The sequence below is a fragment of the Labrus bergylta genome, chromosome 9, assembly GCF_963930695.1.
Source record: "Labrus bergylta chromosome 9, fLabBer1.1, whole genome shotgun sequence".
In the NCBI taxonomy this organism is placed as follows: Eukaryota; Metazoa; Chordata; class Actinopteri; order Labriformes; family Labridae; genus Labrus; species Labrus bergylta.
In genome coordinates, this window is record NC_089203.1 from 5,351,876 (window position 1) to 5,376,875 (window position 25,000).

The window sequence follows — 25,000 nt, forward strand, 5'->3', positions numbered from 1 at the left end:
CTCACTTTTACTTCCTCTTCCTCCCTCTCTCTACCTCCCTCTCTATCTATCTCGCTCTGGGAGAGTAGCACCTAATTCCCCCTAAATCCCTAATCCTGAGCATGGCCACAGCACAGACAGTCAGCAGTGACCGAGGAAGTACACACAAAGTAGGAACAAAATGACTTCTCGAGCCATTTCTTTAGTTGATATCAATTACTGGTCGGGGAAAATAAACAACCACATATATAGAAAGCCTTCTACCTGTGAAAATGTCTTCATCCAAAATAAATGTATTCTTAGAATTTTGGGGAACCACACAGGTTTTTCTTTAATTACACTAATGTTAATTACTTGTTCGTACATAATGGCTGCACAGTGGTGCAGTGGTTAGTGCTGAGGAGGTTCAGAAAGGGCCTCTCTGTGTGGAGTTTGCATGTTCTCCCTGTGCATACGTGGGTTCTCTCCAGGCGCCCTCCCACAGTCCAGAGACATGCTGGTAAGGTTAATTGGGGACTCTATAGTAGTATGGCTGCTTGTCTGTCTCTATATGTCAGCTCTGTGATTGACTGGTGAACAGATGCTGGTCTAATGGCGGATGCTGGGGCTGAGTGTGGTTTGAAATAAAATAACTAAGCTGAATATGATCCATGACTTTTAGCATCAAAAGCAAAAACGTTTTTTTTTCATTAGACATCTTAGATTTTTGGCACAAAACCTAAAACAGCTGTAGCAAAAAACTGCCTGAATAATAAGGTCTAAACTTCAGCCTTACACTTGGAAATGGACCATGTCCTGAACTGATATCCATGTGCCGAACAACGATAATGGGTTCATCACCCATTCATGTCAGAAACTGCCCTAATGGAAAGCGATAGTAGTAGGGAATAAAATATGTTCTTGGCATGTAAGCCATCGATTTATTTGTGACCGGAGTGTTCTGTAAAAGGTCCAACATATACATTACATTGTAAGACGGATTAAAGTAAAACCCATTAATTGTAAAAATCACACTCAAAAAGCAAATGAGATCGTAAAAAGAACAGCAAAAATAAACATGAAACGACACTTTACTAAATCTTACACAACCCTAACACGCCCTCCTCCCAGAGCATGATTTACAGCTTCAGTAAGTGACAGCAGCAGACTGACCAGAGCACAGAGGAGGTCGACAGCTTCCAGGATGAGCTCTTGATGTCCTATTCTGGTGACACCCAGCTCCTCCAGCTCCTGATGGGTGATGTGCAGCAGCTGTTCTCCCCCCATTTGCTCCCTTTCGAAACTCTTCACGTACTGCTGGAGACAGTCGTCCAGACCTGTGGAGAGCATGGACACACGGGTTAGCATGCATCTATCTATTATCACTGTGTGCGATCACCAGGTTTGATTTTTCTAAATTGAAGGACCAATTTGGGTTTTAGAGGGATTCCTGCACCTCCAGAGACAAAGTGGAGAAAAACAATAGGAGGAACTATTGATGATTGGCTGAGAGAAATACAAAGGTGAGTTCATATCTGCCTTGAATCCTTGTCTACTTAAATGCCTCACATAATGCAGTTATCAGGGCAGATAGACACCCACACAGAAACACACAATGTGCTTTGTTTTGACTTTTTATAGAAACAAAAGCTTAACACTATTCTGAAGACGGGATATTCCTGGATGCTTAATTGGTAGCTAGCTGTCACCTAGAAATCATAGCTGTTGGTTTGGCTTTCCAATACCTTGTACATCATGCGGTAATACGATTTCCTTTGATGTTGCTTTTTTTTGCACACAAAATAAAATAGAAAACAATGCATTCTTAGTGTCTTCAGAGTTTGAAGTCAAGCTCATTTTCATGCACATTGTGAGTGATTAAGGGTGTGTCCAAGACCTGCCTAGAAAGATGTGAGTAACATATTGACGTCTGAGTCGCTGCTGTAAAGCTGTGGCCGCCTGCCATGCAGAGAGCCAATCAGCTGGACTTAGACGTGGTGGGGTCCGGGATACTATTGATCAGTACCAGCCTCAGGCTTTAAACCAAACAAAGTCAGCAGAAAGCGCACGTCCCCACAGACCTAATGAACAAGCCTGCTCCAAAATGAACGCACACACACACACACACACACACACACACACACACACACACACACACACACAGACACACACAGACACACACACACACACACACACACACACACACACACACACACACACACACAGACACACACAGACACACACACACACACACACACACACACACAGACACACACAGACACACACACACACACACACACACACACACACACACACACACACACACACACACACACACACACACAGAGAGCAAATACGCATGAGAGGAAGTAAATCTATACACACATACACACACATGGAACCAAGGAAAAAACACAAACAAACTACACTCTTTCTCTCAGTGAACACACGCTTCAACACAATCACACAAATACAATTACAACTGCTGTTGTTATTCAGGGTCTCAACGCCCTCTGCGGAGGCATGTTGTTAAAGCCGAGTGGAGCTGTGAGGAAAACACTGATGCCCAAGGGAAGCGATGCTGACAGAGAGCAGACAGTGTGGTAGCACCTTAACAGTCCCCCCCACACTACACACACACACACACACACACACACACACACACACACAGTCTAAAGAATGAGCAAAAGGCATCATGCTCTCCTTATGGGACACAAGAGACAGAATAAAAGCGTGCTGTTGCTCTGAGTGACATGGACAAACAATCTTGTTGCATACGACACAGAAGAGCCATGGTAAGTCTAACACATCAATAAGAGGCTCTGTGGCGTAACAAGTCAAAAGAGTTTATATAGAATTCATTCCCTATGGGCAAACCTTCATATCACACATGTTGGAATGAATCTCAGTACAGTGTAATCTCACCCAAGGTTGATGAGATATCATACTTAGAGAATATCTAAGAAGTTGTTAAAAATGTGTTAATGTTTAGAAAATGAACACTTGGTGACAATGTCAGTACGTACTTCCAGGAGTGTGTGAGTGTGTGTGTGTGTGTGTGTGTGTGTGTGTGCACTTTGAAGAGCTGCACTTTGATTCAACTTTGAAGAACTCTACTTTAGAGTTCATGTCTACTTTGTTTACTCCCCTGCGAGTCAAATGGAAGTATAAACACTGTCACATTTCACTGATATAAGTAGTTATGAAATACTTTAGAAATTATAATTTTACATGACGTACAAAAGAAATGATGATGAGCTTTGAAGATGAAATGTGTTTCTGCAGATTCGACTTTTTAAGTGAACCTTCACCTCGACCAACCAACACTGGGAAAAGGGTATGATTAATGAAGAGTAGGGGGGAAAATATCTTCTATACATAGCTGTATTTCTTATCTCAGTTCTATGTTTCTGATGTGAAATAATCTGTGATTAAGCCTCAGCAATATAAGTTACTGACAATTCAGAAATCCTTAAATAACAGGTTGAGATTGAATTTTATACAGAGGCATACAAACAAAAACGGATAAAAAATGGTAATGGTCATTTTATGAGGTAATCATGTGTACATTTCATGTAAAATATGTTTAAAAAAAATTGTCATGCTTAGGGGAAATTTAAGTTTAAAAAATGTAGCATAACATATGGTCAGTTAGGACAGAAAGGACTAAAGATGGTGGTTAATCATCACCTGGAAGAATCAAATAAAAGGCTGATATATTGTCCAGCCAATATCTGCACAATTCATATCAGCTTCACTTGAAATAACTTTATTTACCTGTTAGGAACTTCAGTTGTAAAAGAGCATCAGTGTGCACACAGCACAGAACACAAAACAACCAAAACATGCATGTACGCATGCACACACGCACACACACACACACACACACACACACACACACACACACACACACACACACACACACACACACACACACACACACACACACACACACACACACACACACACACACATAAAAGTGCAATATGTGTCTATGGAGACCCCTAAAGTTACTTATAGTCACCTAAATTCTGTACTCAACCCTCCTGCTACCCAAAAATACTAACATCTTTAATCCTTGGGATCAATTTGACCCCAGCAATTTAAACCTCCACTACCTAAATAATGTATTAAGTTCGGGGTCAACCCCAGGAAAAACAAACACAATCTAAAGAAGTTAGATGGATTTAAATAAGCTAAAGCTTCAGTTGAAAGTATTTATTCTTGTATAATCTTTATTTTAAGAAAAAATATAAAACGGCTCAATTTGACCTGACTTTGCATCCTGCTTAAACAGCCTGGGGTCAAATTGACCCCAAAGAACACCGATGTGTACAACATGTGTGTACAGGACATTGAAAACATATCATCATGCCAATTTTATGTTGTCCCCATTAAATTAGGAAAAGTCATTAAATATGAAGCCAAAAAAAGATGTCAATCATTTCTTTAAAGACATTAGACATTGAATGGGGTCAAATTGACCCCAAAGATAATAGGAGGGTTAAGTTAATGCGCCGCATGTCTAAGAAATGTTTGAATTTTTTAAACTGCACAAGTGAAGTCATGTTCTCTCACGTGATGAATTATCTCTGCGTGGGTCTGTTAACTTCTCCTTCAATTGTTGTTTATCCTCACACCCAGACTCAGTTCAGAAATCAGTGCTATTAAATTCCAAACAGCTCTGCCTTCTTCTGAATAAAGATCTTCTTGCTGACTAATTCTTGAATGAGAGTAAGTACACTGCTACTTTCCAGCATTATATTTAAATGAGCTCCTTTTCATTCCTTTCAATGTAACAATGTTTATTTCAGATGAATAACAGTGTAGTGCAGTCTATGAATCATCAGCAGTGTTGGCAGAGATATGAACAAGTGGACTGAACGTGCAGATCTCTGTAGCTGGCCAGCAGCTATGGGAGCGGAGACAGCCATGCAGAGATCACAGAGGCAGAGCCGAGGAAGCCCTGCAGCTGATAAGGAGGATTTCTGAATATGAGAACTCCAACCCTCACTAGAACAGAGATATGAGAGAAATAATATATAAAAAAAAGACGTGGCTACTTCTCAAAATGGAAGTCTTTATACCCTTACCAATACATCCTTTTTTTTTTCTCTGCAAAATCATCGGCTGCAGATATTCTCTTTTTGTAAAGTGTCTTGAGACAACGTTTGGTACGAATTGGCACTATATAAATAAAGGTTGAGTGATTGAATGCATCTTACTCTTACATTTGTCCTTCTACATTTACAACAATAAAACGAGTCTGAAACACAGTGGCTTGTTTCCTTCATATCAAAATATAAAGTCTAAATATATTTGCCAAATATTATCATTGCACATCTTAGATTGTCTGCAGGTGGAAAATGTCACTCTTATTATTCTAGCCATGAAATCTGTTCTCTTCCTGGTGTCTGTTTATTAATAAATGCAGCTAGTGTAGTGGTGCCTGAAGAAGTGGATATACTCTTAAATTTCCCCCCAAATGATTTGTACTCTTTAAGTGACCCGTCCAGCAGAGGATGAACGGACTCTGTCATGAACAGTTACATGTTAGACTACTCTCTACATATTTAGTTAGTATGTACTAGCCAATTAGAGACAGATTAGGGAGGATCATCCCTTCACCCTGCACTACTTCACTGGATGCACCTTTTCCCCTCTCTCCACCTGTAGTTGTATCAAGAAATGATGAATAAAATAAAAATACAAAAAGAGATCCAGGATGATTTTAACTGCTTATCTGGCAAACTGCAATATCACTATGTGTATGTAGCTCTCCGACATCGACATGAATGGGTTACCCAGGTGACTGAACTACATTTAGCACCAATTCTCTTTAATGTCAGAGACATGTGACTTTGTTTTTTTTGCACCCAGTATATGTGAATTATTACTCACTCGACTGGGCTGGCACATGCATAGAAATGCAGATGGACACAAAGAGACATACGTTACAATCACACATATACATACACATGTTGACACACAGCTGCCAGCCAATGAGATGAGTCAAAAAGCCTCCCCCTTGAGGACTAACAGCTGATCTGGGTTCATCTGCAGAGTTCAAATGTGCAGCTGGAAATAGCACATGGTGCCCCGAACACACACACACACACACACACACACACACACACACACACACACACACACACACACACACACACACACACACACACACACACACACACACACACACACACACACACACATTAACTAAAAGATAGAGGTCAGCTTTGATGGTACTCACTTCTCCAGACAGTTATTAAAGTGATAGAAGTTATTTTATCTTCAGCAACAAATATTTTCTTCCTGCTGTCTATTCCCTCGTCATATGCAGCAGGAGGCGTAAAAATGGACCTCTTACTCAAGTCGGCCCTGCAGTATAATAAGAATCAAACAAAATCCCAGCCTGCATGCATTTGAAATAAACAAAAAGTAATTTTGCATGAGCAATATGGCACAAGTGGCTCTCTGTGTAATCAAGTCAGAAGCTTACTCTGGTTTCCCCTGGGACACTAGACTGAATGAGGGAGAAGATATTTCACCAGAGCTTAAACATATAAATCTGTGTTCCAACCAGCTTCCTGAGTGTGAGGAGTCACTACAGAGGGCAGGCTACAAACACCAGTGTGTTCTATGTCAATATTGTTTTTCCAACAACAATTCAGGGGCTTAATATTGAACAGTATTTGCTGAACCAGGGCATCACCTTCTTATCTCCCAGGTTCTTCCACTCTAAATAGCTTTTCAACACACAAATTTGTCAGTTGTCAACAGTCGACTGATGTTTTTTCTTCCCACAGTCTGCCACTGTTCTCTTATTCTGAACTGTATGTGTCATTTAAAGGGATTGAGATCACTGCATGCAGCATGCCATCAATTGGCAGATCATAAAACATCTTACATTCTGCATTGTCACTTCACAACCTGTGAATGTGTCAGCTCTGCTCAGAGCTTTTTCACATTTGTATACTCATGGCCTTTTTTTATGAAATTTAAGTATTTTAGTGGACAACAGAACCACAGAGCTGTTTTTTTCTTTGTTTTCTTGTCCTTAAAATATTGGCTTGGTTTAAAAAAATAAAAATAACTGTCCCATGTTGCTTTTTGCTCAGAGTTATGAGGTAGGTCATGAAACATAATTGTACGTGCTCAGGATTTAGAGTTGGCCTGGGCTCACAGCATGATGTAACAAACACCTTCCAATAATCAAAGAGAAGCGAAATCAGATTTTATTGGTGGGTTGTTTGCTAACACTGACAGCCCACTGTCAGTGACAGAGTTCATTGGTTTAAAACCACATAACCATCTAACCAATTCATCTTTTTAGTTGCCCCATTGGCTAAAATATGTGTGCATGTTTATCATTGGTTATATTTATGTATTTTTCAACCTTTTTTCTTTACATTTTTTCAATGTCATACCTACCCTAATCAAATTATATTTGCAGTGTGTTTCTTGTTGACCCTGATTAAGGCCACAAGCCGAAGCGCGTCGGTCTAATCAAATAAAGATGATCTTTAAATTCCGACTAAAAGTGTTGCAGGAGCTTATTAACTCTCCAAATTGCCTAAAACTCACATTGTCACATTCTGTCAAAAATCTGAATTCAATTTCAAATCATCAGTAAAGGTTAATAAATCTATTACATAGTGTGTTTTTTCAATGCTGTTGAACCTGTTTTTCACATTTCTCTTTCTTCATGTTTTGTATCTCTAGTCTGATGTGGGATTCAAATATCTTAGTAAGCAAAACTGAAATGTGTCTGTAAGAAACCTTGGAGATTCCCCTGATGCCCGCCATCACTAGACGCCAGTGTGCTGATGCCTGAACAAGCGTCTCATGTTGACAGCTTCATCCACATTTCATGCAATTCCCTTTCAATCTTTTTTTTCTTTCCTGTGCAAAACAAACCCTTCCACTTCAGAAACACGGGGGTTGCCAGGCAACCACAGAGGGAAAGGGGGTCTTGGAGCAAAAGTGAGAGATCAGCAGTTGCTGCCCCTCAGGACCCTGCACTGATGCTAGGCTAAGGAGCCCACATACACACATACTGTAGCCTATATATACGCAGTCCACACACTAACTGAAAGCTTGTTGAAGGCCACGCTAAAGAGACTGCTTTTGCAGCTGAATATAGCTGCTCTGTACTTTGCTGTTTGGCCATTAGCATCAACTGAAATCAGGCTTTTCAAACCAGTGTTTCCACTGAGACCATGTTTGGGTCAGACTGGAGCTGGGTTAAGAGCGGGGGCAGCAGCAAAGGCTCTCATCCTGTTGCCTTGCCCACCATCTGTGAGCTTCAAGCTGGAGTAAGTGCTCCGGTGAGTGCGAAGAAAAGACACAACACTCACTAAAAATATTCCTACTGTGAAATATTCATCACATCATGACAGAATATTCTAAAGACTGTGGCATTTTGGCTCCCCGGGATGAGCTTTCAAGTGCACCACAGCCTGCTCTCTGATATCCAGCAAGCAAGGAGGTGTCAAGAGGCAAGCAAAGGAACAGGGAGATGGAAAACAGGGTCAACAAGGAATATGTGAGGAGTTGGGAGGCAGAGCTCCACTCTGAGGATCTACCCGACCTGAGAGAATTCAATGTGACTACATGACTGTAGTAAGTAAAGTAGCATGTTAACAGGAACTCCATCTTTACCTAGTCCTAACTCTCCCCGTGTCTACCTCATTCAATCCAGGCAGCTGTAAATTTGGTTAAGGAGAAATAGTACACTGTGCCTGAAAATAAAGTGGAAAGAATCACGCTTATCTAAATAAACAAGATCTAGAGATAATGGTCTTTGTGCCAACTTTAGAGGAAAGTAGAAACAATACTTACATGATGTCATCAAAGAATTACAGTGACCATATGTCATGATACGGGGTTATTACCCAGCTTTTCCGTTTCTCTTGGATAGAGGTAGTATTTAACCATTTGTAGTTCATTGTTTTTGTTTTTACTTAAATCAGCTATTTTGATTTGAGAATAAAATGCTGACCCGTCCAGCACGGACAAAAGACCAAGTTAGCAACATTAACCTTCAGATGCTAAACATTTATCATCTGTTTTCCTCAGGCGTTCTTGGCTATAAAAACAGAGCTCAAAGAAGATAGTGGAATGACATAACGTCCGTCCTGATGTCACTCTGTGTCTGCTGAATGGATGATGACACGGTTGGCTTAAATTTAAATTATACTAGCCAAGTGTTTTCCTGAATTTATTTCAGCCTCAAACAAGTCTGGTGTAGTGTTGCTGTGCTGAGGGCTTAGCTAAAATCAACTGATAACTCCAGAGAGTCATCCTGGTTCCTTATACATGACAAAAGCTTTAATTCTAGGTCTAGTGTGTAAGCCAGTGTAATCTTTGGAGTGATGCTGTTTCAACATTTTCTAGCTTGTAAACTCAGAAATGTAATTGTCATGTACGTTGTATTTTTTTCCTCACTTTTCCAGAAATGTCCAGGTACCCTGTCTGTGCTCGTATGCCTGATGGTTCCTGACCTTAGACTTGAGAAACTTTCCTTGAAGGTAATTTACGAGGTCGTAAAACTGCAGTTCCTGGAACAACAGGTGCAAAGTAAAAGAAACGCACACACAGACACACATTCACACAGGCGCCTCTGTCCCAGGCCCGGATAGAGCGGTTGCTTTGATATGATGCCCACTGAATCTCCCATTCTCCGCACCCCTCTGCCATCGCCTCTGTGCTCTCCCCCTTCTTTCTCCGTCATGCCCTCCCCTTTCCCTTTACACACTCGCTCATTTCCTCCCCCATCTTAGCCTCCTCGGCCTTTCTTTCATTTTGTTCCTCGCTTCTCCATTCCTGAATCTGTGTTCCTGCTCTCTCTCTCTCTCAGCTGTGGGCTATAAAACAGGAGGGAGAGCATGCATGTGTGTGTGTGTGTGTGTGTGTGTGTGTGTGTGTGTGTGTGTGTGTGTGTGTGTGTGTGATGTGAGTGTGTGTGTGTGATGTGTGAGTGTTTGTGTGTGCAAGGTCGGTATGCGTATGCAGCTCGTTATGGGTCGTAATATGGGATGTAGAATGGGCATCTATGTGTGTTGATGGTTCCCCATCTTATGACATGTGCTGTGACTCCAACACGATCCGATCCGGTTACCATGACTACCAATGCCCCACTTAAAGCTGCTGCTCCAGAGTTTGTGTGTTTATGCATGTGTGTCAGTGTGCATACATTCATACATACCATATATTTCAGTGAGCATGTGCATTCCTCTGAGTGCATGCATCCGTGTATTCCTATACGCCGTGAAGGCCTCGCTCATTTCTTTTGTGTATAAAAACAGAGGACTGGAGGAGTTTCCTCAACCTGTGTGTATACGTGAGAGTGTGTGTGTGTGTGTGTGTGTTTTCTCACAATAAGGCACGCTCTTTAATCTTTAATGCAGCTGAAACTACAACAAGCACACAGTCTGAGCCAGGGGAAGTGTGTTTTCCTGCACCGACTTCTTTACCATGTCAGCAGGAGACTAAATCGAGGGACGCAGTAAGGAATGGTAGTAAACATGGTTCTCAACACCCCGAGACACTCAATCAACTAAATCACAGCCAGGGGGATTCTTACAACACAGCAGAAAACTACTGAGCTCTGTATTGTTGGGTCTCTTTGTCCAAATTAACAGCGAGAAATTTCCACAGGTAAATTCAATTTCATCTAAAATTGTACTTCTCACACACTGATATACTGATATATCACATTCCACCTTTATTTTTAGATTTCTTGTTCCAATACAAAAACACAAAGAGAAGGAAATAAGAGAGTACTGCAGGAAAAGTGAACAGCCCTATTCATTTTCTGTGTCTTCATGCATCAGCAAGCTGCCGATGTTGTGCGCCTGAAAGCACTGGGTGATCTTATGAGGAATGCTTAGCACTGAGAGCGGAGAAGACATCCATTTTTTTTCTTTCATGCACAAACATGTTAACACACCGATCTTTCCACGTCATACTCTACACATCAGTCGCATTTCCATACCCTTCAAACGCACACAGAGAGGAAACTCCTCCGGTGTGGGAGTTGGAAATCAAAACAAACGCTGATGACTCATCTTTCTGTGGGCCTCACCAGTGTTCTGCTGCTGGAGCAGTCCATCTGCAGCTACAGGACGGGCTCCCAGGGCCCGGGTGGCTCACTGTGTCAGGTTCTCATGATAGGATTGCGAAGTATTCCATCACTCTGTCCCATGTTGTTTCATAAGACGGGGGGGGGGGGGGGGGACTGTTGAGGAAGAGGCGTTGTGCTATAGGGAAGGATGGATTCTTTAAAGGTGAAGGTCTAAATGTGCCTCCCTGATGAATGTAATAAACTCCTTAGAATTCAAACTCTTTTAACCTGAAGTTAATGCTGTCATGAGGCCAACCTGGATGAAGATGTAGCTCTTCTAAAGGTGGAAGGATCTTTAGAAATGATGAACCCCGACATTGAAAGTAATTTACTCAAATCCAGTACTTAAGAAGAATTTTAGCATCCTTATTATCGTAAGTGTAACCAGCCTGCTTCTTTGTACTCTTCCACTTCAGCTTTAGATACTGTTGACTTTATACACTGGTGTTTTTCAAACAAAAGAAATTATGCTGGGAAATCAAATTGATTTTGATCATTTACAAGATACATTTAAATCATAATGATATTCATTTACTATCCTACATAGTATAAAGCAAATACATTTAGCTTGGCATAAACCTGCCTTATACTACAGTATGAACCATTAAGGCACCACCAAGGGGGGGGGGGGGGGGGGGGGGGGCACCTTTTTCTTAAACCAAAAACCTCATCAAGAAAGAAATACAAACGTCACAAGTACAAAAATTTAATGGGTTTTTTTTCACAATAAAAAAAAAACTTTAATGGTTATTTCTAAACATAAATGGTAAATGGACCTGAGCTTGTGAAGCACTTTTCTAGACTTCTGACTACTCAAAGCTCTTTTACACCGCAGGTCACACCTACACATTCACACACTGATGGTAGAGGCTGCTGTGTAAAGTGACCATCAGAAGTAACTCATCACATTCATACACATTCATAAGCTACTGACGAAGCAGCAGGGTTAAGTGTCTTACTCAAGGACACATCGGACATGTGGCTGCAGGAGCAGGGGATTGAGAGACGACGACTCTAGCACTGAGCCACAGCCGCTAAATGTAAGAACACAAGTTGGCCTGTAGATTCCCTTCAAACAGATTAAAAAATAACAATATTGCACAATGATAATAATTTGCATCTATTCAAACCAACTGGTCCAATGTGATCAGCAATATTTTGTATTCTTTTGATGAATGTATTGAATTCCACCAATTCTTTCCGTCAAGTTAGTTGAGTTAAACAGTAAAAATAGTTAAATCTCTGTATGGAAAATTATTCAATTTTAAGAGTTTTGTGGCTATTACAAAAAATGATTGGTTGCCCCCATGGCTTTGGGGTTCAGATTTGGCTGGAAACCTTTTCTCTGCTTCACTAACTTTCCTCATTCCTGTCGTCTCTCTCTGTATTCAGTCTTGTAGTGGCAATTAATTTCCTGTTATTAAAAATAATAAAAAATTACACACAACTCTACTGTTTCAACAATGCTACCATCTGCCATCGTGCACAGCCAGAAAGGCAAAGTATCATCAGAAAATAGAACATTAAGGACTATGATTGCCAATTGATGCCTACAGCCTCCACAGAGGGATAATATTAAAGACGTTTCTTTGGAAAGATTCCCTATCAGCACCTTTGTGTCTCATTTCTGTGTACATTTAAAGTGCTTTTTTTTTCTCTCAGTGTGAGGAAGAGAAATCATTACAGTACTTCTTAGGGAGGTCTCAATGTCACTGCTCCCTACAATGGCACAAAACTCAGATCAGCATGAGAGAGATGAAAAGCTACCAGAAAAATAGGCCAAAGTGAAACCCCTGTAAGCGAAGAGATTAATTCTAGCCTTTTGCCTTTCACTTTATTCATAAGAATATAAGATCAGAGCATAAGCCTGCCGCTGAGGGTCTATGTTTGAAGCCCCAAAGGGAGAAGGATAGGGCTTCACAGAAACCAGGAGAACACTGAGATGTTGGTTAACGTCTATGAAAATGATTCTGGGAGCTTTTGCATGTGGAAGAGGCCAGGAGGCTCTTTTTCAAAGAACACATGTGGAGGCCAAGTGTGGGGCAGTAACAAGATGAAACAATCATCTCAGAGAGTTGGTGCAATGTGAACATTTGTCATAGTCTTTAAAGATGAAAAACCACAGATTATGTAGTGTATCAAATAACCTGAAATCCTTCATTCCCTCGGGTTAACTGTGTAACACTGTCACATGCAGGGTTTTGAGGGGACACAATACTTTAACTTGCACAACCTAGCAGTGTGTTTTAGTAAAAAGGTCCATGTGTAATCAGGTCCACATTAGGCAAAAAAAAAAAACTATCACTAATGGATGAAAAATGAGAGGAAGAAGATTTCTCTACATAAAAGCTCTGTTAACATAGCTGCTTGTAGAGATCTTCAGGTATAAACTGCGTTGCCAATAGTTACACTATGTGTGGCACTACATGTTGCAAAACTATTATACTCAGTTTGGCCTGTCACCAATCAAATCTCCATTCAAATCTGAACCAGTCTCTCTAAATGAACAGCACAGAACAGCATGAACACTCCACAGATCAGAGGGTGAAGACGTGACTCCATCGGCTGCTTACAGTAGCTGAGGAGAGCAATCATACAAAACAGGAACATCATCGTAATCACTCAACGTAAAGCAGCCCAAATACTCCGTCACAAGGTCCCATAAGGATCTATCAAACGACCATGACTTCTAATCGAACACATTATGCTCAGCCATCATGAAGGATAAAGCCTTAAAGCACACATGTAGGAATGAGGAGTTTTGGGAAATTCATAGGATAGCTCATATATTCTTTATCATCGTGTGCAGATACGAGAGTATCTGCACATGACAAGTGAGTATATGACAAGTGTCCATATAGGAGCATTGCATTGTGGGTTTGAGTCGTCACACACTAGTGATTAAGTCATTCTCTCAAGTAAAGGATTGCGGGCACCCTCCCTCCCCATTTTCATTGTCTGTCAATCGGAATACCACAGTTTGTCTCACAGCTCAGAAGCTGACCAGAGTGTGTGAGAACAGCTCCCACCACACACACACACACACACACACACACACACACACACACACACACACACACACACTGATACACGCATGATTAGTGATTACTCATTCATACTGTCTGTTGGAAGGGACGTACCTCTCGCCAGCAAAGCGAGCAACAGAAAAAAAAAAAAAAAAAAGAAAAGCGAGCGTGATCGGTGCGCTTGCCTTATATGGCAGGCGGCATTGCGCTGTCCAGGGTGCTGAAACTGACTGTACGCCTGGCATTGGGGATTGGGGGGTGGGGGGTATGGGTGCATGCAGTTAACTACATTAATCATAAAGGCACGCGCACATGCACGTGGACATACGCACACACACAGTTAGTTATGCTATGGGTTCAGAGCATGTGCCAGTGAGTGAAAGAGACGATGACATATCTTCCACATTCATTGATGAGCTAGTGCTGCTGCTGATGGAGCAGCAGCAGCAGCAGCCTTTAGGCTTGGCTCCCAGGCAAAGCCAGATATCAGAATGCTGAGCCTTAAATCCCTGCCTCTTGGGGACATCCATTCACTGCACCCGCTCCAACGCATTCACACTACTTTAATGACTTTAATTAGCCTCACAGTGGTCACATACAGCGGCTACATCACACGTCAGCCTGCAGGTTAGGATACGGAGAGCACACATGCACACAGTGTGGCCCTCTGCTGCTCACCACCATCATCATCATCACCATCATCATCCCCACTCACGAGCATTACCAGCCTGATGCAATGAAAGAATCCAAAATTTACCTTTCATCCAGTCCAGCACTTGCTTTGGTGTCCATTTACTTATAGGTTCCATAACCAAAGCCATGGTGTCACAGTCTCTCTGAGGTGAACAGCACAGGACTCAATGCGGGCGACATAAAACGACTTGTCAGTCACATCTGGAATGATACGGCGGTGGGTAAATCTAAGGAAAAAGAAAGGCTTGTCAGTTTTATTCTCTCCATCAGCGCATGGCCGCCTGCAGAAACGGTGAACGGGATGCGGTGGTGCAATCCACGCGCACATACAGAGACACGCACACACACTCTCTTCTCTCTCTCTCTCCTTTCCCTCCCTCCCTGCTCTTTCCCTCTCTCTCTCGCTTTCTCGTGCCTTCCCGCCAGCAGCCCGCGCGCTGTGAGAAGTGGACTCGGTGAGCGCGAGGGGATGGAGCGACCCCTCCCCTCCCCTCTATTCCTCCCGCCCGCCTCGCTGCAGCATCACAAGGGCCACCACTCATAATACAGACCAGGGAATGGTGCAACGCATTCCATGTAGGGAGGATCTCACCCCCCCCCCCCCCCCCCCCATCTCTCACACACGTACAGGATTCATGCAAATATAAATTGATAACCCTTAAATGGACTGTAAGCATGACTCAAAACACCATAATGCATCATGTAAGGGTCTATGTGGTACCTTCATTTTTGTCTTTTCACAAGGGTCGGAGTGTTGTAGACTGTATGCTTGTTCCTGCTGGCAGCGTGTGCGGATGTCAGCTGTTTTTTTAAGTTCACAATCTGTGGATGAAGAAATCAGCATCAGTTGTCAGGCTGCTGCTGCTCGATGCATGAGCTCAGCTGAGGAACAGCGCCCCCTGCTGTGCACCTGGGACACAGGTGACGTCATGGATTACAGCAGCACCCCCATCCACACCACCACCCAAATTAGGCTTACTTCACACAAAAAAAGATAGATGTAGATAGAAAAAGGTGGAAACACAGAAATAGAACAATATATTGATAGAGGAACAAATACATGAAAGCGGCAATGTCTTCACCCATCATCACCTTCATCAATGTTTTCATCATAAAATGATCATAGTGACAGAGATGTTTTATCTCTAAAGTCAAGTACAGTGAGTGGTGTTTACTTGTCTTCGGTTTTAAATATCTAGCACTAAAACCTGAAGGAAATAAATATATGGAAAAAAGCAAACAAACACACACAGTGAAAAAAAACAGGGAAAACAACACAGTGGTTAAAGTTGAACTAACTTTATTTGTTTACAACAGACTCAGAATGTTTGTTTAATTGTTCAGATAAAGCTCCAATATGAACCCTCAAACAGAAATGATGCATTTCAATAACAGTTTCAGAAGTCCTTCAAACTAAAAATGATAGCTGGTCACAGACAAGGCAGTTTTTAATGGAGCATTATTTGTTGTGTCCCGGTTCAAGAGGAGAGATCATTTACTCGCCCATTTCACACAAGGTATGCTTACTTAAAATAAGATAAGATAAAAATAACTTTTTTCATCCTGAAATTAAATAAAGTGCAAGATTATTAAACACAGTACAAATGTAAGGGTAACACATCAATGCATCAAATATGAGAGAAATATAGAAATCAAGTGTATTGCAGCAAATGAGCGATACAATTAAAACAGATTAATTTGCTGTTAGGTGGGGGTTGTTTCTGCTGTATAAATCCAATGAAGAAATCGTGAAACAGACTGTAGATTATAACACCATTTAATCGGCCGAGGTCAGACAACTTCACCAAACACGCATGCTTACAAATTGCTGACAAAGTAACAGTGTTCACAGTGCTGCTTATATTCTGTTAAAAGGTGCAACCCACAACTTCCTTTCTATTTGGGTACATCACTATAAAACAATAAAGATGACATGACACTGATTTGTATACGTAACAGATGTAGACTCTTTGTCTAGCAAACAGTTGTTGACAACATATGGTTGGCTCTTACACAAATAAAGATCTGCTACAATTTAGGTGTTTCAGCCATATAAGTTTACAGCTTCAGACCCCCAAAAGTAGGAGTGCTAACAGGTGGTAGACAGACTTGAATAATACATTTCACAAAGTTACCAAGATGAATGAATTTCATGAAAATTCGTATTCGTGCTAACATTTACCAAACTGCAGAAAAAATGTAAATAAGTTATAAGACAGTAAACACACGGTAGGCTGAGTAAGTGATTCTAAATAAGTGAAAGTGCAAAATGTTCAATTTAGAAAAGTTGAGTAGTATTCTCTTAAGTTTCTAAAACATCTTCGATACTGTCCATCTTTAAAAAAAAAAAGAGTTGGCTTCTATGATATAAAAGTAATCCAAACCCATCAGTACATTTTCAATTGAATGACTTTGTTGAATTCAGTATTACCAATTCTAATATAATATATCTGAATGTATTGTGAACCAAAAATGTGCTTATTTTAATTTAACTTAATCATTTTACATAACAAATACACTAATAACATGTTTAATAATAACTGTTATAATTGCTTAAAGTGGAAAATCTAACACACTGTGGGTGTTTAAATATAGACTTTAGTGGCACTTAAGCCTGATGTGAAATACAGAATTGAAACATTTCCTTTAGGCAACATTTTCTGTAGGCTACTAACTTCACATTCAATCACAGTTCTGTGTAAAAATGACCTTCAAAGGACACTTTGACACATTTAGATGGTGAGGAAACAAACCATTTCCCTTTCAAAGTTTGTCTGCTTCCATGTCTGTGACCTCCTCCCTCAGCAAGCCACAGAACAAAGTCAATGGTGGGCGGGACCACGCTGCTCAGTTTTCAGCCCCCTTCAGATGTCACAGCGATGATCTCAAGCTCTCATTGGCTCCTGTCTGCAAACACGTCACAATCATGATTAGAATTGATGATCGGACGTTCTGATTTCATTGTCTAGCAAAAGGGGACTGGTGGAGAAATCTGCTGAATTTGAACGTTCGCCTGATTTTGACATCAACAATGGTAAGAAGGGACGTGATTTCACTTTTCACCTTTAGGGAATCCCGAGCCGTGTGTTTCCTACATATCCGCTTGGAGGCATGGCCAGCCAGGATGTCTGTGCCAGGATCGGGAAATCCCAGATTTTAAAGGAAAAGTTTAGCAGCAGCCATCCATAGGGAGAGCTATGCTAATGGTTGCTAACTGGCTAGCCGTGTTATGGCCGCTCGGGCCTGCAAGCTACCATGAGCTGTGTGCATGGCCATTGTGATGATGCAGTGCTTACCCCGGTTTGTTTACTCTCTGGCACGCTTTCGTAGAGTTATGGCATGTGGCCCACTTCCTGTGAGAGAATTGTGTTTCCCTATCCCCCGGCTGTTGCTTTGGTGGCGTGTTAATCTGACGTGCCAACAATTTGTTCGCTAATTCTCTCCGTAATGTTTTCATATTGACTGTAGCCATGCGCAGTCTGCCTGACTCAGCCTTCCAAAATAAACCCGCTGCATGCTTATTGGTCGCACAACATTCCCGTATGTGACATTTTCAGTGTGTTTCGAAAACCCTCGAAATGTTACAATTCAAATGTACTCACCGAAGATTCACACAGCTCTCTGCGAGTCCCCCTGTGACTACTCTCTCTCTCCTTTCTCCCTCTCTTCCTCGGTCTACAAACAATACACATATTTCCATGGAAGCTCTGATAGGCTACATATTGTTCTGTCTTTTTTTTCATCTCCTTTCCTATTTTGTCTTGCACTTTGGAAAATGAAAATTAATTTCGTTCTATAAAGCAAGTTATTTGACTTATTTCACAGGTGGTGATACATTGAACTGTGCTCATTGAATAGTTCAAATGTTGAAGTGTGCAGGAGGGTTTTTTGTTGTTGTTGTTGTAGCTTAGTTTAGTTAATTTGCTCAACCTGTAAACAAAACATTATGATAGTTAGCTTCTGCCATAAGTGTGATAATTTGTAGTTTAAATGTATAACATCAGGGTCAATGCAAGGGCTCAAATGAAAATAACTTTCTGAAAATAAATTGAACACTTTTGTGCAAGGGACAACCTATTATCAATCAATCTTTATTTTTATAGCAGCAATTCATAACAAATGTTACCTCAAGACACTCTACAAAAGAGCAGGTAAAATACCTTACTCCTTGTTATATTATGTTACAAAGACCCAATGTTAATCCATCATGAGCACATTACTTAGCAACATTTAGTTAAATTACAGTGGCAAGAAAAAAAACTTCCTTTTTAAAGAGGCAGAACCAGAACATTTATTTTGAAACATTTACCACCCATGACAAAACGAGCACAACACTGCACACGGCACAGTAATCGTTGAATCTCGATTATCTTGTTTTCATGATTGTGTGAAGCCCTAATTGAAATGAAAACTCGATTAATTCTCCAGCTTTAAGTCAGATGTTAATTCTAGTACAAAGATGAGCACATACTGTGAAGATGATGAAGATTTATTTGATCCTTTTTATTTACCGTCTGAAGTTGAGTGTTTCTGCTCTGCTTTCTCCTCAGCCTCATGACCCGGCACTGTGTCAACCGGACAGGATGAGTACAGTCAAAGTTGTGCCAATCTAGAGACATGGAGGTTTTGCTGTGATCTGCATGGCAGCCCCCTCTCCTCTAGTAGCAGAATGGATGCATGGTCACAAAGACGCGGTCTGCAGACTGTAAGTTTATCAAGATTATTTCATTTAACATGAGATGGAAAACAAAGACGTGGTTTAAATTTTGACTAATTGAAAATAAAACATGTTATCTATGCTGCAGTTTTAATCTTTAGACTCTGTCTTTATTGTTAAGTATTGTGTGAATAGTGCCTTTGCTAATTTCTTGTGCATAACAAAATGTTTAAATGTTTAAATGTTGTACATTTAAGGATCTAAACTGGCCCCTAAACGTCCTTATTGCAGTGCACAAGCAGACGGCAGGAAGTTGCATAAATGCTGCAAAGTTTACAGTTTTTCATCTCTGTGGTCTTCTCGCAGATGAACCTGCGGTCCGTGTTTACAGCCGAGCAGCAGAGGATCCTGGAACGTTACTATGACAATGGGATGACCAATCAGAGCAAGGCTTGCTTTCAGCTAATACTGCAGTGTGCTCAGGAGGCCAAGTTGGACTTCAGTGTAGTACGGGTGGGACATTATTAAGGGGTTCCCATGAAACTCTGAAGCAGATCATTGAAATATCCCTTTATATTGTCTTCCTGTTGTTTTCTTCATCTTTAAGAAGTCAACAGTTTGTATTCCCTGTAGTGTTTGTAAGTGATATCACTGATCTGATTGTCCTTCTCCCCACAGACATGGGTTGGCAACAAACGGCGAAAGCTCGCCTCCAAGGTAGAACAGAACGGAGGCATGTCTCATTCCTTATCCAGTCATGGACTCGCTGGGGGACTACTCTCAAATCACACATTAGCTGGGGGTGCTCTGTCCAATCATAGCCTGGCTGCCAGGGCGCTGCTTCCTGCTGAAATGGCCGCAGCAAGGAGCACCATCCAGAACCGTCTGCACCTTCTCCCTTCATCCTCGACCTTCCCTTCTTTCTCTGCAGCATCTTCCTCTCCTTCCTCTTCTTCGCCCCTAAGCAGCAGAAGCAACAACAACAACAACAATAATGACGTCATACTGACAGGGATCTACTCTCTCAACTCCATCCCTCGCTCCAGACCAAGACCAACAGCCTCCTCATCAGATTCAGACTCTGAGCTTTCTGCACACACGTCCTCCTCTCTGATCAAGCAGGCACTGCAGAGCAGGAGCAGCTCCACTAATGCACCCCTACACTCCAAGCTGGTCTCACTGTCTCAAAATCTCCCTTCCCTCACATCTGCCTCAGGGCCTTTAGTCTACACTGCAGCCAGGAAGGGGACTTTATCCCTTGGGGAGGCAGGTGTTGGTGTCGGAGCTGGGGTAGTACCTCACAGCTGGACTAGGCAGTACGGTACAGCGCAAACTCGCCCATGGTCCTCTTCCTCACAGTCCCAGATTAAGCCTCAGCCCAGACCTCACTCCAACCCCCAACCTCAGCTACCTGCCCCTCAGAGGCCCCGCGTCTCCCTCCCAGTACCGAACTCTAGCTCCACCTGTGAACCTTCACCCCGTATCCAGCAGGTCTTCTCTTTGTCAGAAAGAGGGGAGGGGGGAATACATAAGCAAAGTCAGGTGTCTACTCCTAAAGGTCAGGAGCCTCAGAGGTCAGCATCCATTTCCCTGGACAACAGTCATAACTTCTCTATTGCCATGGAAACTGGAGATGAAGAAGATGAGTGGCAAAGGGAAGAGGAGTTGGCAAATATGGCAGCTCAGACACACATCCACAGGGAGCGGACGTCGACCAGTCCGACCAGGGCGGAGGTGTCAGTGGTGAGAGGAGGACACACCCCCCCTGTGACCGGCTCCAGGACGGCACTGCTTCACAACAACACAACTCTTCAGGGCAGCTACTCTCTCACAGCACAGACCTCACTTCCAGGGGAATCCAGCTCACAGGTAGGAGAGGTTCTGGCGCTACTGCTGCTTGTCTTCAAAGTGGATTTAAACGTTAACCTGACTGTGACTATCTTTGTGTGCAGACTTCAGTCGGTGTGTCTGCTGCACCCTGGGTTATCAGCAACTCCAGAAAGAGAACAGTCAGTACTTTTAACACACAATTTTTAATTACTAATCCATTTTAATTTATAAGAAGGTAACTGTATGTTAACTAAACATTCCCACTGAAGTGAACTGGTGTGTTACACAGATAGTTGGATTAACATTAGCTTGGACTTTTGGAATTCAAACAGAGGTTTGTGTTACCAGTTGCAGGATCGGACCCAGTTCAGTGATGGAGACCTCATCCAACTGAAGCGCTACTGGGACAGAGGCATGACCAGCCTGGGCTCAGTCTGCAGGGAAAAGATTACCGCTGCAGCCAACCAGCTCAATGTAGACACTGAAATAGTCAAGGTAACTAACGATCGAAGGGTTTCAAAACTACAAGATTGCATGTGTTTGCACAGAGAAAACCTTGAAAACTCCCTCTTTGTATCTTTCTGCTGAGGTTTCATTTAAAGTAGAGAGACGCTCTGCTGTCTGAACATTTTTTAACCTTATTCATTGTGTCTGGCCTCTTGTCTTTTACATTTAGTGAAAACAAGACTATTTGACTTGTTTGAACTTTAGTGTGCGGGAAAGAAAACAGGAAAGAGTACGTTTTCTAGGTCACACAAGTTTTCTTAAGTACGAGCTCAAAGTTGTGTAAAAGTCATGAAGTTATATATCAGAGTCACAGCAGGAATGCTGTCGGACTAAATATAGTCCCAGGCTTGAAACACACATGACGCACTGTCATCTCCCTTATTAGGATATATTATCACAGTGATTATTTATAGGAATTAGTTTGTGTTATTAATAATTTCTGCCCATTGCTCCTTTTGCTTGCACAAAGGGGAATAATAGGAGGCAAATGTTTTTGCTTTTATGTGACCATGCTAGTAATCTTCACTTTCCTTGTATGGCAATTTTAAGTTAAAAAAAATGGTATCTTTGAATCATCATTTTTCCAAGTCAATAACATGCTCCCCCCCCCCCTTTTTTTCCCTGGTAGACATGGATCAGTAACAGACGAAGGAAGTACCGTCTGATGGGTATTGAAATCCCACCACCCAAAGGTGGGCCTGCTGTATTCACCTCATCCCCGGGAAACGAATCTCCAGGAGCACTCAGCCTTGACGAGGAGCGTCTCAGAACACCTGAACTTGGAGATGACTTGAATGATGGTGGATCTATCTGCCTGTCTGAAGGTTAGCCTGATTGTACAACGTGTGTGTGTGTGTGTGTGTGTGTGTGTGTGTGTGTGTGTGTGTGTGTGTGTGTGTGTGTGTGTGTGTGTGTGTGTGTGTGTGTGTGTGTGTGTGTGTGTGTGTGTGTGTGTGTGTGTGTGTGTGTGTGTGTGTGTGTGTGTGTGTGTGTGTGTGTGTGTGTGTGTGTGTGTGTGTGTGTGTGTGTGTGTGTGTGTGTGTGTGTGTGTGTGTGTGTGCGCTCACATTAATACCATGTTCTGGCTCCTAGATGGCACCATTGACTCACAATGGCGAGACGGAGAAGATGGAACAGATTTGTCCACTGCTGCTCCTCTAGCCAACAATGTGGTAATTCAGTATTTCTTGGATAGTGCACCACAGCCGTATTCGATTTAAAAACCGTCATATTCAGGTGTAACACAATGGATATTAGCTCATTTGTTTATTCAATCATAGTAGTTAGTATCATTTTGTAGCTGTGCTACACAAGATGTGCTTCTTCATCAATCAAATATTTTACTTTTTGTAGTTTTACACCACAGCTTCCTAATGATGTGTTTTTAATTGGACCTTTTAATAGAAGACATTTTGACATCTCATCCCAGTTTTAAGTAGTAATACGATAAATAAAAACTTCAATTCATTCAATCGTGTTGGTTTCAGGGTCCTGGTTTTGAGCACCGTGGTACATTGACACAATCTTGTGCTCACTTGGACAGTCGAATAGAACAGAGCCATCCTTCATGTCATTAGTTCACCCTAAACTTGTCTGCTAAGTCAAGTCAGAAGTCTGGTAAAAAAACGTTTTTATAAGAAACATAATAATTTATGGCTTTCTATGTTAGTGTCTCTAAGGCTTTAGATGTGAAGGTTAGACTTCCTGGTCGTCACAGGCACATGTTCAACACCATGTGTTCAACAGGCTGCTGTTTTGCCAAAGCTGGTGTGGGCTCTAGATTTTCATCACATTCAGTTTAAGTAGACATGGGTAAATGAAATCCAGAAAACACTACATTTTTTACATTATGATAAATAAAACTTTTTACCATGATGTGTTTATCTCTTCATTTCAGGCCAAGTTGTTTTCTATCTATTTCTATACAGTATATAGTACATTAAAAGATTGAACATCACTAATAAATCCCAGATGGAAGCCATACTTCACCATTAAACCTGCATGAGTAATCTCATTATATTTTCATGTCTTTATGTTTGTTAACGTGAAAATTAAATTCAATGTGTGTGTTTGTCAACAGAAGATTGAAGTGATCGATGAGGACGAAGAAGAAGAGGATCATTATGATGGTGAATTAGTGGCTTCAGACCTTGATCAAATGCAGAGCCTGCTGGAATTCAAGGTGAAAAAAAAGACACAAGGCTCCACCTGATTGGCTGAGCTGCCAGCACAATAAAAGCATTTAACTGTCATTAACTTTCTACCTCTTTGAATTGCTCCATTTCAGCATGAAGAAGTACAGTTCTTAGAAATCGAGCTAGAGAACCAAAAACAAAGATACGAGGAGCTTGCGAACTTCACCAAGAGCCTGCTCAGTGCTGTGAGAAATAATGACCTGGAGAGACAGAAGGTACAATCATGCTCATGTTTACTCACTGACATGATTCATCAGAACATCAGCTTTAAGGGAAATGCCAACATTTGTGGACGTTTCTGACCTCAGTTCTGCTGTATTTGTTTAGGAACTCATGGCCAGTCTACCTCAGCCTTCAGACCAGGACTGGGACATGGCTTTGGAGAGTGGAACTCAACCTGCTGCTGTGTCACCAGACGCCTCCGTTGACCATGACGACTCCCCGGCAGCTGGTGCTAACGACACGGAGCATACACCATCTTATGAAAAAGTCCCTTTGGTCACTAAAAATGAGGATCACACAGCTCGAGAAGTTACTGAGCCCTCTGCATCAGAGGAGCAGCTACAGGAAGAGGTGCCGGAACAAAAGTGACTGTCTCCCGTATATTAACTCACATAGACTCTACAGATGCTTCTTTGTGAAGCTGCAGAAGACCAGCTTCACAAAGAAGCTGGTTTCACAAAATAAAGACTTTATGGTCTTGCATTTACAGAAAAACTCTCTGTAACACTCATGCTCTTTGCCCAGTGCCTGTGGATTGATGCTTCACTATGACTGTTGGGCTGACAAATGCCTTTTTTACTGCATATCATTCGCCTTGTTCTGGACAAGTCCAGAGAGAACAATAAATGACCTCTAACTTACCTGTGTGGCAGTGTGTTGATGTCAGAAAGATACCTTTGTCATGTGATGCTTTCCTTCAGCTTCAACAGAAGTCCAGAAACACTAGAGCCATCCAGAGGTTGCTGATCGTTTGTAGACTTCAACAGTTGCAGGCAAAGTTGTAGAT

At 41.8% G+C, this 25,000-nt stretch overlaps 2 protein-coding genes and 1 long non-coding RNA gene across 13 annotated transcripts in view; 1 reads left to right on the forward strand and 2 right to left on the reverse strand.

The window, feature by feature from the left end:
- Nucleotides 1–15,646, reverse strand: part of si:ch211-26b3.4 (connector enhancer of kinase suppressor of ras 2) — a 62,198-nt gene extending 46,552 nt beyond the window's left edge. For 8 of the 9 annotated variants that reach the window (XM_065958913.1, XM_065958916.1, XM_020629704.2 and 5 more), the window contains exons 1-2: nucleotides 14,867–15,222; nucleotides 1,132–1,295 (exon numbers count right to left, since the gene is read on the reverse strand). In XM_065958913.1, coding sequence (XP_065814985.1) covers nucleotides 1,132–1,295; nucleotides 14,867–14,930 — 228 coding nt within the window. In that variant the 5' untranslated portion in view covers nucleotides 14,931–15,222. Of the gene's footprint in view, nucleotides 1–1,131; nucleotides 1,296–14,866; nucleotides 15,223–15,523 lie in introns of those variants that run through there. The other variant, XM_065958910.1, reaches the window with a different exon arrangement.
- Nucleotides 15,647–16,085: 439 nt separating this feature from the next.
- LOC136179971 (uncharacterized) lies at nucleotides 16,086–18,239 on the reverse strand. Of its 2 annotated transcripts, none has more exons than XR_010666885.1 (2): nucleotides 18,099–18,239; nucleotides 16,086–17,709 (listed from the first exon to the last, which is right to left on the reverse strand). It is a non-coding gene; the product is annotated as an uncharacterized lncRNA (long non-coding RNA). The 2 variants fall into 2 exon arrangements; XR_010666886.1 differs by lacking the exon at nucleotides 18,099–18,239 and adding an exon at nucleotides 17,866–18,091.
- On the forward strand, nucleotides 17,685–24,854 carry hdx (highly divergent homeobox). Of its 2 annotated transcripts, none has more exons than XM_020629648.3 (11): nucleotides 17,685–17,836; nucleotides 19,353–19,507; nucleotides 19,826–19,972; nucleotides 20,138–21,328; nucleotides 21,412–21,468; nucleotides 21,638–21,784; nucleotides 22,425–22,620; nucleotides 22,889–22,968; nucleotides 23,877–23,978; nucleotides 24,084–24,206; nucleotides 24,319–24,854. In XM_020629648.3, exons 2-11 carry the CDS (start codon nucleotides 19,472–19,474, stop codon nucleotides 24,580–24,582), a joined length of 2,343 nt encoding a protein of 780 aa, XP_020485304.2. In that variant the 5' UTR covers nucleotides 17,685–17,836; nucleotides 19,353–19,471; the 3' UTR covers nucleotides 24,583–24,854. The 2 variants fall into 2 exon arrangements, with proteins under 2 accessions (XP_020485304.2, XP_020485305.2); XM_020629649.3 differs by having other exon boundaries at nucleotides 19,826–19,966.
- Nucleotides 24,855–25,000: the final 146 nt, after the last annotated feature.

What these genes read in the sequence shown, in the direction of transcription:
- hdx (XM_020629648.3), top strand. Translation starts at nt 19,472, where the DNA reads ATGGATGCATGGTCACAAAGACGCGGTCTGCAGACT. An exon ending in GCAACTCCAGAAAGAGAACA is followed by an intron (nt 21,469 to 21,637) that starts GTCAGTACTTTT and finishes TTGTGTTACCAG; the next exon opens with TTGCAGGATCGGACCCAGTT. An exon ending in ATGACCTGGAGAGACAGAAG is followed by an intron (nt 24,207 to 24,318) that starts GTACAATCATGC and finishes GTATTTGTTTAG; the next exon opens with GAACTCATGGCCAGTCTACC.